At 42.6% G+C, this 16,600-nt stretch overlaps 1 protein-coding gene across 1 annotated transcript; it reads left to right on the top strand.

Moving 5' to 3' along the window:
* The first annotated feature begins 1,422 nt into the window (after positions 1-1,422).
* On the top strand, positions 1,423-13,498 carry mcoln1a (mucolipin 1a). The gene is made up of 14 exons (XM_034538475.1): positions 1,423-1,730; positions 5,620-5,876; positions 6,198-6,365; positions 6,923-7,073; positions 8,232-8,313; positions 8,472-8,568; positions 9,564-9,663; positions 9,907-10,013; positions 10,133-10,282; positions 10,418-10,519; positions 10,690-10,812; positions 11,305-11,511; positions 11,617-11,747; positions 12,052-13,498. The coding sequence occupies exons 1-14, from the start codon at positions 1,700-1,702 to the stop codon at positions 12,086-12,088; spliced, it is 1,743 nt and encodes a 580-aa protein (XP_034394366.1). The 5' UTR covers positions 1,423-1,699; the 3' UTR covers positions 12,089-13,498.
* The last annotated feature ends 3,102 nt before the right edge of the window (positions 13,499-16,600 follow it).

The raw sequence follows: 16,600 nt of genomic DNA on the forward strand, positions 1-16,600 counted from the left end.
TAACTGAAGGTGGACCAATATATATTTATTAGTTGATTAGTATATTGTATTTTTGCAATTACTTGTTTTTTTCTTGAAATGCAGTGAGTAAGTCAGTGAAACAAAGTTACAAATGAGAGTTAAGTTTGTCATGAAACAATTGATGAATAGCTGATCTCAGTACACTATAATAATGTGAATGAAATGATACTTCGCTGCATTACAGTTAGTGATCGTGTTTGTATAATCCCAGCGTGAAGCTCCACCTACATCCTCCTCAGTCATTTGCTTTGTGCTCCACAAGTATCTTTCTCCTCGAAAGACGAACATGGTGTTGAATGTCTTCAATGTACCTGTTACTTTTTTTATTCTACTCATTTGCAGTTGAAAATGAGACTTGCAACAGATTTGGAACAGTTGATTAATCTTAAAAATGAGGTTCTTGTTTTTTTCCACTGATGCCGAACCATTTCCGAGCCACTGATGGAAAATCAACCACGTCCCCATGTCACCATATAAGTCCGATAAAACATGTGCCTGCATCTGTATTGACCGGCTGTCGCTGCCCTCTCGGTCTGTCCACCCATGTTTGTATTGTGGAATCGCCACAACGCGGATGTATTGCAGCTGTACTTATGTGTTTTATGCAAATCTGTATACTTGAGACTCTGATCATTTGTAAATAAATACATGAAGGTATGTTTATATTTTATATTTATCCTCAATCTCTGGGTGTAACCGTGTTCACATTTGCAATTCAGGATGCTGCAACTGGAAAGTTAAGTGTTGGGAAAGAAATAAAGGGAGGGAGGGTGAATCATTTGTCGAGAGGACAAATAGAGACTTTTCACTCTGCTCCGGTTTCTGAGTAACACACAGTTGTGGTGGTAAGTTATTAAACTACTATCGAAGTTAGAATCAGTTGCAAGAAATGGCCTATTTTTGCATTTACCCTCAAAACACGACAGTCAGTAGATAATGACACTTTTAATGAATAAAAATTTGACAGTCTCTAGACTGTGCTGTGAAATCAGCGGTATAATGTTGTGTAATCCTGGATGTAATGAAGGCTATCTGCATTAAACTTGTTTTAAACTGCAGTCACTGTGTTAAAATGATAGCTGTATGTGTATTAAATTCAGAAAATATTTCAAACTTGCATCTGTATGTATTCAATTCAGTGAATTACACTTTGAGATAAACAATCATATTCGTTTAAGAAGAATAACTATAAAGGATTCATTTCGCAACATCAAACTCATGACCCAACGTTACGATCATCGACATGTATGATGTTGATCGGGTTACCTCATGTATCAGATCTGATAAACATTGTTGTTGTTGTTTTATTTGGGAGTGGGCTCACATCAGCCCACACAAAACCACGGTGGATATGTTCAAGGGTGTGTCATTTTACAAAACGGAGAGTTGTTCCGTGGCTGCACGGTGAGTCACGCCTCGCACGAGGATCAACCGCGTCCACCCACAACGGGCTGTGCATCTGAGGCCTGCCAGCTCTTCAGCGCGCGACTATGTGGTCACGTGGCGCCGGTCACGTGACCCCCGAGAGAGAGACCGGAAGAGAGCACTTCTGGCCCGGCTGCTGTTTCGGGGCAGCGGTGAGAGCTGTATGCTGTTATTTGTACAGTGAAAACACGGGCTCCTCTCAGCGTTAGCGACATTATTGACCTATTTATTGTTTATTCAAACGGATAACCACATGGCCGCGACGAGGCACGAGGACCTCTCAGGTAACGAATGCAGCGCCGACATTGAACTTTTAAATTGAAGTCAGCCGTCAGTCACGACTCATTTGTCTTTTTACAGGCATAGCTGGTTGCTGTTTCTCTCTGGTTTATAAGATAGTTTTAGAGCTGCGTTGTGGCGTCTCAATTATTATTGTTGTTGTTGTTGTTGTTGTTGTTGTTGTTGTCCACAACAATGAGGCCACCTCAGCCGTTACTGTATGTCTGCTCTGTCATCTTCTGGGCAGCTGAGGCAGGTCAGGTCATTTTCATCAAGCGTGTTTCCCCCAAACAGTCGACATGTCTCTGTGTTGTCATCCTTGTTGACAAAGTGGGGTCTCCCTCTCCACTCAAGTCGTGTCTTCATCCAGAAAGGCCCCGTTTCGGCATGTCGATGCGACTGGAATACAATAATGATTTTTATTAAATTAACTTCATATAATGTAATTGTTCTATTCATCCTGAGAGTTAGTCTTTTGGTGGAACACTTGTACTTCATTATAATTATACCTTTTACACTACACTACAAGTCATAGAATGCATCTTTTAAATTGAACATAACATAAGTACTGATGTGGAAAAGTACTATACACAGGGTGTGATGTACTTGCCTCAGTAGCAGAGGTTGTAGGGACTGAAGGTATTCTTGGTCTAAAGCACACTGTTGGTATTAAGACCCAGATGATGCACCCCAACCCCAACTACAACCACAACCACCACATATTTTCTGATCACAATCAAAGGTTAAAAACATTAACTTTATGGTGTTCAAAACCCAGAATCACTATAAAGGCCTCCCCGGTTACTCAGGATAATCCACAGACCTCAGTGCCATTACTGGAACTACCTTTTGGCAATGAATTATGAACTCCGCTCTCCTAATGCTTTTTGTTGTGTTCAAAACCTCGGCACACAAAACCATCTCCACTACCATCGGTAATTGGGGTAGAGGGACCATTTAAAGCAACGTTATCGTTTTTTTTCTTCTTTCTAATATATAATAAATCTAACATATTGTAGCAAAAGAACAATTTAGTTTGTAAAAAGTATCACACCCTACCTACAAAAAAAACACAGAGCATAGTTATCATTGTGTCATCTTTTGTTTGGTTCAAAATTCTCCCTTTAACTCGGGTACAAGTGGAAGATGTGGACTCCCGGCCTGTGGTGGGCCTCTCGCTGGACTGCGCCTACCTTTGTTTGTCAGACTGCTGTCTGCCGTGACGATCGACACAGTCCTCCGGTCAAAGATATGTCTGCACTCGCCCACATTGTCTTTCATCTGTTGGAGCCAGGGGGCATTTGTAGGTAATCAAAATGTCACATTTTGTAGAGCTCATCGCGCTTCAGCAGCTAAAAGTTCACACGGGTTCACAGGTGGGTCTGGTCTACATGTGGTTGTCATACAATCTCCGGTTATCATTTGTTTCCTTCGGTAAGCCAGTAAACGTTTCAGTCAGACGTCAAGCAAAACACTAAGTAAAGACTTGGGATTTATTTGACTTTGACTTCCGTCTAGGCAAGCTAAATTATTACATCAATGGCCTCCTAGTTTTAAACATCTTTAAAACTATACAACTATATTTTGTGACTGCAGTGGAAGCCGCAGGAAATCTGATAAATTGAGTGGAATTTGACAAGGAAGAATAAATGAAACAAACAAAAAAGGAACCTCTATTCACAACTCTTCCATCTTGGGTCTGGCAATGTTAACTGCTGAATTAGTGAACTACTCTTTTAAGCCAGTTTAGAGATGGGAAGAATATAAGCCTGTGTTCCTTCTTTGTTTAGGAATATCAACAAATTAAAAACATGGGGTTGGAACCTGCGATAACTCCCAAATAGACTGACTTGCCTTGTAAAACATCAGAAACACTAGAAGAAAAAGCTAATATTTAAAAAAGCCCATAGCATCTTTATGAGTATCAGAGAACATACATTACTTAAATGTATTCTTCTAGTTTGTTTGCGGCGCAAACAGGAAAGAAATGTGTGACACGCGTTTGGAGTTCCCAAATTCTTCTTTGTGTTTTGTGCTGTTGAACTTTCATCTCGTCCACGGTTAGTGCCGACTAATGTTGAACGCCAGTGCTTTATTTGTCCTGTTTCACTTCTCTTTCCCATTAGAAAACTCCGCTATGCTGGTGGTGTTCTCTGCTGACTTATTATATATGTTGAAACTTGAGTTTGTATTCATCCCGAGCCAGCAGTTTATCTGACCGAGCACGTGCTGACTCTGAACTGAGTGAATCAATTAAGGGACCCCATTCTTCTTCTTCTTCTTCTTCTTCTTGAAAGCAGCCAGACCCAGCAAGCATGTGACAATTATTAGGCATGATCAGTCTACTTTCTGAGTTGTGGCGTTCCTACAAAGACGACTGGCGTTGTGTCCAACCACAAACCGTTTGCGCTGTCCGACATATTTAATCAGGTAGTGTCATTGAGAGTGAGATCTCATTGTCAAGAAAGACCTGAGAACGAGACGTATTTATATTCAGACAACCAGCATTCAAAAACAACACTCATAAGGCCAGACGACCACAACTGACGAAGAATGTATTTTTGCACTTTTGAAGTACCGTTGACATTTTACCAAACTAATAATGTGTATTCCGTTTCCACCCACCTACGTACATTAGTGCACATAAAATGACACAGTCAGAAAGAGATGGAAGCATTTGTGGTACGAGTCCCAAATAAGGATTGGCAATATTTGAAAAGCCAGAGCATATAACAGTTTTATTACAAAGGAATACTTGCATCAAACATTACATTTGTGACCATCAGATACTGTTATACCTTGGATTTAGGATATTAGGATGATATAGTATTTTATTTAGTCTTCATTTGATTATTCAGCCAGGGGAAAGTAGTGTATCAAAAGTATAATACTAATAATAGTCATCTCTTACAGATGACTATTATTAGTTGGTGATGTTTCCCCATTCGTCCCAAAGGGATGTGGCGGGTTTGTTCCGTGTGACCTCACACCTAAATGTCTGTCCACCTGCAGACTATAATATTTTACAGCTTTGACACAACAACCGTCCCAGGAATCTGCTTTACTTCTCCTTCTACCAGTCGTGTACCACAGTGATGTCAGCAGTAACTAGCAGACACGCTGCAAACTCCACAGGAAAATAGATTTCCTCCTTCCTGTTTGAAATACCTTTCTACACTTGCTGTAAGACTCATAGTGGAACGTCGACATCGGTTTATGTTCTGTAACGGGGTCATAAAGAAATTATTTAATAAGATAAGAAGTGGAGCAGTTGCATCTAAAAGTCATTAACACCTAAATACAAGTGTAGAAAACAATCTCCTGTGTTATGTATGGTCTCTGTGCTTTGGTGGACAACCCTTTGTTTCCATTAGGCCTCTTGGTTCAGAGTTAATGGGGTTAAATCACACGTGTAGCCTCGTTGAGCACATGCTCAAAGAGCCGGAGGGGACAGAGACGAGCACATCGAGCACATTACAAGACAAAGACGAGGTGTCAGGCGGAGGTGGAAGCTGAAGACAGACTGTGCTGACGGGATGCTGTCAGGCAGTAAGTAGTCCCTGTCACTGAGCCAAGTCTGGCATGAACAGAAGGGATTGCCAAGTAGGTTGTTGACATCCAAGGAATTTAGGACATTTGATTTAAGATGGCCTTGACGCGCTTTAGTGTCACGGCCTTGTGACCTAGCTCCCTTTTTATTCAAGCCTCGTATACTGAGGCGGTTTTTACAGCAGACTTTGCGCCACTTCTAATGGAACAACGAGCAGCTCCTCTGACATGGCGAAACAAGACCAAAGCCACGCCAGCCACCTCAAAGGCCCAGCAGTGCTCGGCGCTAAACACTCAGTGAAGAGACTACAAAAATTAAAAGCTCCTTATTTGTTTCCCCTTCAGAACGAGAAGGTCTGTCCAGCTCAGGGACTCACTACGGCTCCACCGACAGCAGCGGGGAACATGACAAACATGACGGCAACCACCGGCTTCCCGCGGCGACGAAAGGCTATTGGGTCGGGGCCGACCAGGAAGAGGAGGCCATTCGCAGGAAGTTGAAGTACTTCTTCATGAGCCCCTGTGATAAATATCACGCCAAGGGCCGCAAGCCTTACAAGCTGATCCTGCAGCTGCTCAAGATCGTCATTGTCACGGCTCAGGTGCGTCTCGGGCTACGTCCGAATCCAGCGTTGCTCTTTTGTTACGAATCACAAGCTTGTTTGTCATTGGGCCTCTCTGTATTTCTAGTATGTCTTTGTTTGTACACTTTCTTTTTTTTAGGTGACTATAAGTTGAACATGAATCAACTCACCGAGACTGTTTAATATCATTAAAGTGTTAATTCTTTCACATAGACTCAGATAACTGTTTCCTGGGTCATGTTTGTTGTCCCTCTGAACAGGTTCTTTCTATGGCCTTACCAGCAGCTGAGGTCCGCCTCAGAGTTTCATTTCTCTCTCTCGCCTCTCTCTCTGCTGCAGTTGGTGCTGTTTGGCCTCAGTAACCAGGTGGTGGTGACCTTCAAGGAGGAGAATACTATGACCTTCAAGCACCTCTTCCTCAAAGACTACGATGAGTCCTCGGACAACTCCTTTTCTGTTTACACGCAGAGCGACGTCTACGACCACATGTTCTACGCCGTGGAGCAGGTAAGCCTGAGGAAATCAGAAAAGCTTTGCAACATGTGGCCGCTTCTTTGGCTGCTATTGGAGAAAGAAGGATCGCTAAAGACAGCTGGCAGGTACATCGATGAATGTGCAAATGCAAAGTGCTGACAGAGCTAATAGTGTTTTCATGAGGGGCAACCGCAGGCCGTCAGACGGGACTGCGTTATCAGCAGTGTAGCACCGCTGTATGCAAGCAGTGTAGAGCGGCGGATGACAGTTGCTTGGGACATTTCACTTTGAACCAAAAGTGGCGGTCGTCCGACCGGAAAGGACAGCCGTTCACTTAAGGTACATTGAGATCCATTGTCTTGTGCTACATTTTCTGCCACATCATCCAATAGTTGTTGAGTTATTTCAGCTTGGGCCAAAACTGACGGTGCCATCCCTTGATGAACTTGAATGATGAAGTTGATGCTTTAGTAAGGGTGTAATAAAGTAAATGCAATAGTTTTCTTTAAAAAGGGTGTTAGAGAGCTGGTTGTCCTTGCTCCACAAAACAACTACTGGGTACCAATCTTCTCCTCTCCTCCTCTCCACAGTACCTGGCCTTAGCAGAGACCACAGTGGGACGCTACGCGTACGTCTACGGGGAGAACAGCAGCGCGCTCTCCCTCTGCCAACAGTACTACAAGAAGGGAAGCATCGACCCAGCCAATGACACCTTCAACATAGACCCGCACATCATCACAAGTACATGAACCTCGCCGTACAATGTGAAGGAGACATTGCTGGCCAGTTATTCCATAAGCGTTGCCAACAGTGCTAGAAGGCTGTGTTCGACTGTCTCTGGGTTGGTTCTTTGACATTAAGGATGGGGGGGCTTTTATGGGTATGGATAGCACCATTTTATATCCATATTTCTATGAGAATTTAATGCTGAAGTGGACCGGGAGCATTTGTGCTCGCTGCATGTTAACCAGAGCAGCTGAAAAAAGTGAAAGAAGTTCACTTTTACACGAAAACATGTGACTGCACCATTCACATGAATTGAGCCAGTACTTGATTCTACTCCCTTTATTTCCCTAATATGTCTACCATGTTCAAGACATCGGGAGATATTAACATCACTGAGTAACGTGGAATGTAATAATACGGTTATTAGTATTATTAGTATTATTATCCATGTAAGGACTAAAAGCGCAATCTGTGTGTTCCTTCAGGAGCAGCAGAAAACAAACTGGGTACAAAGTCATGCATCATAATTGCATCCAAGTGGTGATAAAGCATGCAATCCAGTGTGATTATGAACATTTACAGTGGCAGTATAGCATTTACCACATCTGCCAATCTGTTGTGGAACATGTGATCTGGTAATCATGAGGTAGCGAGTCACAACTATGAGATGCTGAGGTTATTATTACGTGAGAAGGATGACAATTGTTGTCTTTGGTGAGTGCGACGCACTCCTGTAGTTTGCACCTTTTGCAGACGTCCATGTTTTGATATTCTAGACACATTTTAAATGTCATTTGCTGAATGGCTTCTTTTTATTTTGTAGTCCAGCTCACTATATAATCATATATTTTTGTCCTGTTATTGTATTTTATGTTAATTTACCTTTTGAAAACAGACTAGTTTCCTGTTTCTTACTTCCTCATATAAGTGTGTTTTCCAAAGTTGGCCAAATCAGGAGGAAGTAAGAACAGTGGAACCAACCTCATGTTAATATATCACATATTTGTGAAAGGCTTCCTTGTGGTCTCCTAATTCTGATTTCATACTTGTTTTTCAAATGTTTTACTCACAGAGAAAAACAGCCAAATGCCAGAAATTCAAAAGGGAGAAGATTGTTTTTCTCTTCAGTGTCAGTATTCTGACTGTTCTCTGACTGTTCTCCACTAATCTCAGACTGCGTTGGTGTGGACCCGCTGGCGGTCCCTCAAGCGCCGCTCACCAGCAGCTACAGGAACTTCACACTCAAATTCCACAAGTAAGGCTTCATTTTGCACATGGAGATTCACCTCGGTCATATGTGGTGATGGTGGGCCACAAATAACACACACACACACACATACACACACACACACACACAAGTATGAATGCTTCCCTCTGAATCACCATCTGTTTTGTGTTTTTTTCTTCTTTAAGGCTCATTAAAGTCACCATAGAGTTCAAGTTGAAAGCGATCAATATACAGACTATAATCTACAATGAGATCCCAGACTGCTACACTTTCCACATAAAGGTGAGGGAACATCTTTATGGGAAAGACATACCCAGGGGAGGTGATGTTCACATGACAATACTATGATGACGTTTGGTTTAATTGCTGAGCTCAAGAAGGAAGATTGTGTTTTGTGTCTTCTTCCAGGTGACAAACATTTTCTTCTGGAGTGAAGGGAGCTGAGCAGTTTGGCGCCATGTTTTAGACATGTTAATTTAGCTTTAAAAAAGTATGATTTAACCAACGCTGTTAAAAAATAAAGAAGTATTACTTTTTTAATTTATTTTTTACAACTGTTCAATTATATTATTCTGTACATACTATCTCCCAAAACCTTTGCTACACTTTCAATTGTAGACTGGAACTTGTATTATGCCTTTGTTGCTTGCGACAGCCAAGGCCGAAGAAATATTGTTTTCAGTTTGTCCGTCCGTCCTTCTGGTCCATTCTCGTGATTTTGAATCTCAGGAACTCCTGAAGGGATTTTTATTTTTATTTGGCACATACGTCATATTAGGCTCATGGAACTTATTAGAATTTGGTGGTCAACGGTCACTGTTACATTTCAAAATACGTTTTGGATTTTCTTACCAAAACTCAAGAGTTCATATGCTCTTTTTGACAAGTGCACACAAATGTCTAATAGGATAAAATGATGAATCGATGACATTTTGGATGGACATGGATGTAAACTGCAACATGGCTGGTTGGCGGACGCATTCAACCGTGAAGCGGCATTTCTTTTTAAAATAGTCAGTCTAAAAAAAAAAAATCTAAATCCTCTTTAAAAAAAAATCCTAAATGTGTTTGTTATTGCATACTGTGAGCTCCTCTTCATGTCATTAAACCTAATGTTAAATATTCCATATATTCTATGTTCTGTGCTCTCGGTGGTGGCTGTGGCCTTACGTTTGAGAGACACAACTTCTCTGTCTATATTTCATGACAAACTTTATCTTCTGAAATACTTCAGTTTCACTGGTTATGAATGTCTGCTGGTCGCCTCTCTCCTGCAGATGGTCCTGGACAACAAGGCTCACAGCGGCAAGGTGAAGATCCGGTTGGAGAACCAGGCGGTAATAAAGGAGTGCAAAGACCCGAGCGTCTCAGGACACGGTGAGACGACTGAGTGGACGGATGGGACTGACATAGGACTCATAGCACCCATGGAAATACAGCAGCAATCTAGCAAGATAATGATGAACCGGTAGCAAGCTAGCAACGGTGTTAAAAGAACACCACGAAATGTGCATTTTAAATACACCAGCAGCAGTACTTAGCAGTAGTGGTACACCGCTACTCCAGCCCTCTGAAACACTGCTAACAGCTCCGCTTCCCTTCTGTTTGAAAAACCTCCAGCTGAGAACTACACGCGTTTAGCGTTCGACGTCGCCGTGGCTCTGGTGTGCATGCTGTCCCTGCTGCTGTGTGGACGCTCCATAATGCGAGGCGTCACGCTGCAAAAGGTACGCAAGCGTCCGCTGGAATAAATGAGCTCCTGAGTTGAACGTGAGCATGGACGTGAGTGTCCAGCCAGTGGGCCTCGCGCTTCAAGCGGATCCCTCTCTTATTGTGCGTTCATCAGGAGTACGTGCAGTTCTTCAGGGAGACCTTGGGTCGTAAAGTGTGCTCGGCGGACCGGATGGAGTTCATCAACGGATGGTACATCCTCCTCATCATCAGCGACATCTTCACCATCACCGGCAGCATCATCAAAATCGGCATTGAGTCCAAGGTGTGTCCCGCGTAGTCATGCCCTTGACTGGCAATAGCCGTCGTACTTTTTTCCTTGCCGTTAGTTATTACCTGATGATGCCAGTGAGCACTGTAGTGAGCTGTCTTTTAGGTGTTTCTCCTTATCTCCTGACAGAATATGTCCTCATATGACCTGTGCGGCATCCTGTTGGGGACCTCCACGCTCTTGGTGTGGGTCGGAGTGATTCGCTACCTCACATTCTTCCAGAAGTACAATGTAAGACACAGACACACTCGGTGTGCATCAGTTGGAAACGTTGTCAACGGCCTTGTTGATTTAATAACTTGTCAAAAGATTAAAAAAACATGTTGGGTACTACATCCTGTGAATCAGGTGCTCTGTCTCTCCCACTGTAATTCGTTCCAACGTCTCTGCTCCTCCCGTAGATCCTGATTGTGACACTTCGAGCAGCGTTCCCCAATGTGATTCGGTTCTGCTGCTGCGTGGCCGTCATCTATCTGGGCTACTGCTTCTGCGGCTGGATCGTCTTAGGGCCGTACCACGTCAAGGTGAACACAACTCCAACGCTTGTAGACATTCGGTTTGGGAAATGTTTATATTGACATTTAAATTGAGGTCTGTACACAAACAGTTTGGCATGTAATTGGGAAAAAATGGCAATTAATGTGCAATAACCGTACAGTGCAGACAACAAGGATTTTCTACACAGGCGCAAGAGACAGATTTTGACATTTAAATTGTAATAAATGTTTTTAATTTACAGAGTCAGTAAAGTCAGTGTTAGTCAGTTCCTAATAAGTATTTTGGTTTGCAATTCTTATGGCTGTCGTTTGAAAATAGCCCTGTCCTATTGGCCACAAATCCAGATGTTGAGGTTTACTCGAGGACGCCCTGAGTCGGTGTCTTGTGCACAGTATTGCTGCAGCCACATTTTTCAGGATGTTGTCTCTCACTGCCACATTTGGAGCATCGACCACTGAAACCGACGGCGTTGCTCACTTCAGTTTGCAGAGGCCTGATTTCTGCTCTGTGTCCCTCAGTTCCGTTCTCTGTCCATGGTGTCCGAGTGCCTCTTCTCCCTCATCAACGGGGACGACATGTTTGTGACGTTTGCGGAGATGCAGGAGAGTAGCACTCTGGTGTGGCTGTTCAGCCAAGTGTACCTGTACACCTTCATCTCCCTCTTCATCTACATGGTGCTGTCGCTGTTTATCGCTCTCATCACCGGAGCCTACGAGACCATCAAGGTAGGAAATGACTTTGCGGCCGCCAGAATAGATGGAACGAGGTGGGGCGGGGGGGAAATAAAATGGAGGGGGGGAATAATAATGTCTACTCGTCGACTTCCACAGCACCAAACACAAGAAGCCATCCACATCACAGACCTGCATGCCTTCATAGCAGAGTGTACGGACACACCCACCTCTGGGAAGTTCAGAGGTCTGGAGACCTCGCCGTGCTCCTTCTTCTGCTGCTGTGACAGGTGAGGAGGAGAGGGCACAAGATCGATGAAGACTAAAGCATTATCTATTGTTATTATTATTATTATTATTATTATTCATTATTTGGGAAGAATTATGGCTCGATGTATCTAAACAACACGTCAGCGGATAATTTGTTAATAACAGTAGTAAGTATTTTGAAGTAGTATGAACACTGTGAAGATCACATTAGAAAAATATTTTTCCTATTTTATCCTTTTCCGTTCCAACATCATTTTAAAAAGGTACTAAATTTGATACTCAGCATTAATGAAGATCATTACGTCTTCCTTTGATTTCCCCCAGAACAACGACATACGAGGACGTCCTGCTGGTGAACTGAAGTTGACCTCGGTGACCTCAGAAGCCTCACCATCCCCCCCTGCTGACCACAGGGGTACACTGCACACTCCTGTCGCCCATTGTCTCCATACCAACCTGCTTCTGGTCAAACCTCATCAGGAGTCGCCATCTGTTGGACCAGCACTCTGTGGAAGGAATGTGTAACAACAGTCTCCTTATTGGACCTTTCCTGTCCATGAGGAAGACAAGATGGGACAGGACTGGGCAGCATCGCGGATGACTAATGCACTGGCCCTTCTCTGTTCCCTATCTAATGTATTTAATGATGCATATTGCTGAACTGGGAGCAAGATGCTCCGTGGGCATATTATGTTTGTTTTTTTAATAGTATTTAAAATTAGGTTACCTCTTGAGGACAAGGCATTCAAAACAACTTTGGAATGATATGAAACCCACAGCATGACATGTCAATTTGCACAGAATGAGGGGATAATGGTCGTAGTCTGTCTTTTTTGAGACAATCAAGGAGATGACTTCCTTTTAAAAAATGTCAGACGTGCGGTTTCAGTGGATTTTGTTTTCCTTTCCCGTGAGCCTTCAGAACAAAGTTTAAAACTTTACCTGCGGTCGTACTTCACAAGCATCACGTTGCCTTCAAATGTGAATACCAGTGAACTGCTGTAGCAGTAGAGTGAGTGTGTGATGACTTTTGCATTTATGAGTAGCGATCAATATAATGTCGCTAATGAAGCACTCAACATTGCCTGTGGTTAGTTCCCCTCCAGACAGTACACATGTCTTTTTAATGGTGGTAAAGTATGTTCATGAAAAATAACATACTTTATCTGACGTGTTTTTAAGAGAAACATGGGACGATAACAAGAAGACAACTTAAGGATGCCGGCAGAGACATGTTTGCGTCTCCGTAATAATGTCCTGTCACACTGAATCATACTTTTTAGTCAGTCTGTTATATTTGATGTCTCTATCCCAGTGGCTTGATCTTCAGTAGACGCTTGGATCTCTGTGTTTCTTTGTAACGCATAAAACGCACAATATCAAAAAGGAGTCTCACAGAAAACAGTTGCTTATATGAAAGAGAGATGATCTCTGGCCCGAGCATTAACACGTTCGTAGATGTGGGATGATATCGAATAAAACAGCAGTTTCCACGTTGCAGCTCAAATATGCTGTTGGGCTTTGAATTTAGATTACAAACATGTGCCACACACATCAAGGGCCTTAATTTAGAGTTATATGTCATGCACGTATATAATATCTAGTATTACCTAGATGTAAAGTTTGATGTTTTTATTATACAAATTATCTGCATTTTATCAAGTGAATGCAAAGTTGTCCTGAAGTTATCTACTTGGTGTCATATGTATCGCCAATCTACTGATTCAAGTTTCCCGGATCACCTTTGATATTAAAATGTAAATTTGTTTCATTTTGTGTCGTGATCTGTTTTCATCTACAGAAGTCACACTCGGGACAAATAAAGACATAGTTTAGAACCATAGTTTGTTCATGAAACTGCTAACAACAACATCTGTGGATTATCTTGTGTAACCGGGTTATGGTTTCTAGAAAGAGACATTGCTGTTGAGGTTGATGTAATTTTGGTCACTTTGAGCACCACAAGCTGAAAACTGGAAAGAAATTACGTCCGATAGCTCCTGAACTAGGCAACACGCACAAAAATAATCTAAATTGATCAATTGTGCCAAATAGTTGATGAGCTAAATTAATAAATCCGTTAAATGAAAAATAAAGAATGTCAAAGAAAGAGGATTTTAATGTTTTATCTGATAAATGTCACCCTGACCTACAGTCACATGCCTTCTGGTGCAGTTCCTCTGATCGTCAGAAGAGGGAGATCACGTGTCTGCAGACAGTCCTAAAGAACTAAAAGTCTATTTTTCTACTTTGTTGGCAAGTGAACAAATAGAAGCACTTTGATTGATGTGGATTCTTGTGTTTGCCAAATAAATCCTTAAATCTGACACGCAGCCAAACCCAGCTGTTGTGAATACTCAGTTGAGACGCTGCAGCACAGAGCTCTCAGAGAACTCTGGGCTTTTCTTATTCCCCACAGAACAGTCCGATATGATGAGCTCACTTCCTGGTTATTGAATATTCCCAAGTGAGGCCTGGCTTGCATCCTACCCACTTAGCCGCACATCTCCATTCATTATGCCCTGCTCTAACCGCGGCCTTGGTGGTGCGTGTGAGAGGGAAGTCTTCGGAGTTGAACGCACCTCAGAGACACGTTTCATCCATTCTTCCTCGAACAGAGGAATGTCGTTTGGTCCTGTGATGCGTGCGCATGCTGGACTACTCTTACTCTTTGATGCACAATCACAGCCCTGCGGGAGTGTCTCGCTCCAGAGGCTGCTGGTCCATCCGCTGGAGTGGTTTAGTGCGCTGATGCCGGAAGTGGTGCTCTGTCTATGCCAGTTTGATCTCAGCTTGAATTGAAATTCAGTCACTTGTGGCTCGCTGTTTGAAGTCCGGGGCCTTTTATATATATACGGAAGCACTTCCAATTCTTTTATACTGAGTCACTGAATCATCAATCAGCCTCCTGAGTTTGTGTTTGGCGTGTCCGTCTGCGCGTGAGCCTGCAGAGAGTTGTTCGTACCTGCAGCTGTCTGCGATACGAGTGTTCGGGCAGGCCCCACCAAAGAAAGGGATTTGTGGGTAAAAGCTGTGTAGATTATCAGTCCATCCTAATTATGTTAAGGATTTCTTCCAGTGCTGAGCCACACCCTTGTGAAACAACATTATGGGGCCAACTGAAATGGATGGGCAGGATGCGAGGGGATTTAGTAGCCTTTTCAGCACTGTGATATAATGATGGAGGCCATTAGTGCAGAGTTTAGTCAAATAAAAGAAGGAGCCTATGCAATGGTTTTACTGGTGGATCCACACCCAAAGAGGCCGCTTGCTGTGGCAAGAACTTGGTTGCATGGTTCGCATTAACGTTGACATTGTTTTGGTTGTGTTCAACCTGCTTACTAACAATGAGTTTAAGTTGAAGATTTTGTGAAACTTTGGAGAGGTGGTTTCCCACCTCGCTCTGGCTCAGTGCCGCTCGCCGATTAGAAAGGCTGACAGGGAAACAGGGATGGAGACGCAGAGCTGAGACATGACTCACACACACTTTCGCTCCTCATTGCCGCACACCTACCAATGTGTTCACTGATTGATGATTTCTAGTTAGCCTACATTCCTCCCTACACTCCCCCAGCCACCCCTCCTAAATATCTCCATTCTTTCTTCTCGTCGCTGAGCTTTAATAGAGAAAACAACTGTCAGATATCTTTAGCCATTCACTCTTTCTTCTCTCTGTGAGTTGCAATAGTCTTTGTGTGTCTTCTCCCTTTTCATTAATTTCTATTGTGGAGCCTGCAGCTGCAGCTCAAGAAAAAAAGAAAAACATTCAACTCTCAGCTATTGTGGGCTTGTACCAAAGGGAAGTGGACACAGTGCTGAACTACAAGCACAGATAATGAAACTTATGTAAGAATGTGTTAAATTCAGTTGTACTCCGATAATCAACGTTTCAGGAAACTGACAACCCTAAGTGTACGTGAAGAAGGAAGAATACTAATCAAGCAAATTGGTGTGTCAAATTCTATTGCACAGAGAATAAACACCTGGGTGGAAGGAAAAAGCAAGGAGTGTATGTGGAGTAAAGAGCTATATTCCTCAAACAGAGATTTATGACACGTGTTTGATCAAATTGCATTGCTCCTTTACCTTATTGTTGTTACTTGGTACAACCGATGGCAACAGTGGAAACAATGAAACCGCATTGCAATTACATCCACAAATTTAAATATTGCTGATTTCCGAGTAATTTAAGTAATAGTAATACACTTTAAATAAAATAACGTTAAGATTACAATATAAAGAGGCCAAAGCACTGCGTGCGTAATGCCATTGTCTCCTGTTTGATCATTTGAGATGTGTGTTTTTGTTGCTGAATATAACTTAGACCTACACAATCATATATCCAGGTAGTAGCAGACTGAAATTAAAACAAATAATAATGAACAAACAAACGAATAATCAGGGGTTATCTCAATTTGGGCTTTGAGGCCAAACATGTTGCCAACTGGGGCAGGAGTTTGAAGGACACATGCATTTACTGGACCGGGAGGATTAGTTGCATTATGGGAAATGCATGACATTGCTGCTACAGATGTGTCTCTTGTGAGACATACTCACACAACTAAATGGCTCGAATCCTCCTTTAACCTCTTTTCGCTGGCTTCCTGTTTGGACACTTGAGCGTGAGGATATTTTGCTCCTTCTGAGGAGCTAAATTATTTAGGGACTCTTTCTATTTAAAGATACCAGATTGTAACCATGCACGCTACTCTCGTTGCTTCTCCTCTTCTTTATCTTTTTGGGGTGAGAGGTACAATGATAACAAAGCTGTACATGTATTTTTTTAATGTATTTATATATTTGTAAAAAGCGTTTTCTGACCTCAATGATTGAACACTTGAGTAATCTTCCTCGCGCCCCATAGCGCAGAGCT

This window comes from Cyclopterus lumpus, chromosome 1 (assembly GCF_009769545.1).
Source record: "Cyclopterus lumpus isolate fCycLum1 chromosome 1, fCycLum1.pri, whole genome shotgun sequence".
Taxonomy (NCBI): Eukaryota; Metazoa; Chordata; class Actinopteri; order Perciformes; family Cyclopteridae; genus Cyclopterus; species Cyclopterus lumpus.

Bases quoted from the DNA above. Each gene is read 5' to 3' on its own strand.
- mcoln1a (XM_034538475.1), top strand. From the start codon at position 1,700: ATGGCCGCGACGAGGCACGAGGACCTCTCAG. The intron at 1,731-5,619 runs GTAACGAATGCA...TTTCCCCTTCAG, and splicing joins GAGGCACGAGGACCTCTCAG to AACGAGAAGGTCTGTCCAGC. The intron at 8,569-9,563 runs GTGAGGGAACAT...TCTCTCCTGCAG, and splicing joins GCTACACTTTCCACATAAAG to ATGGTCCTGGACAACAAGGC.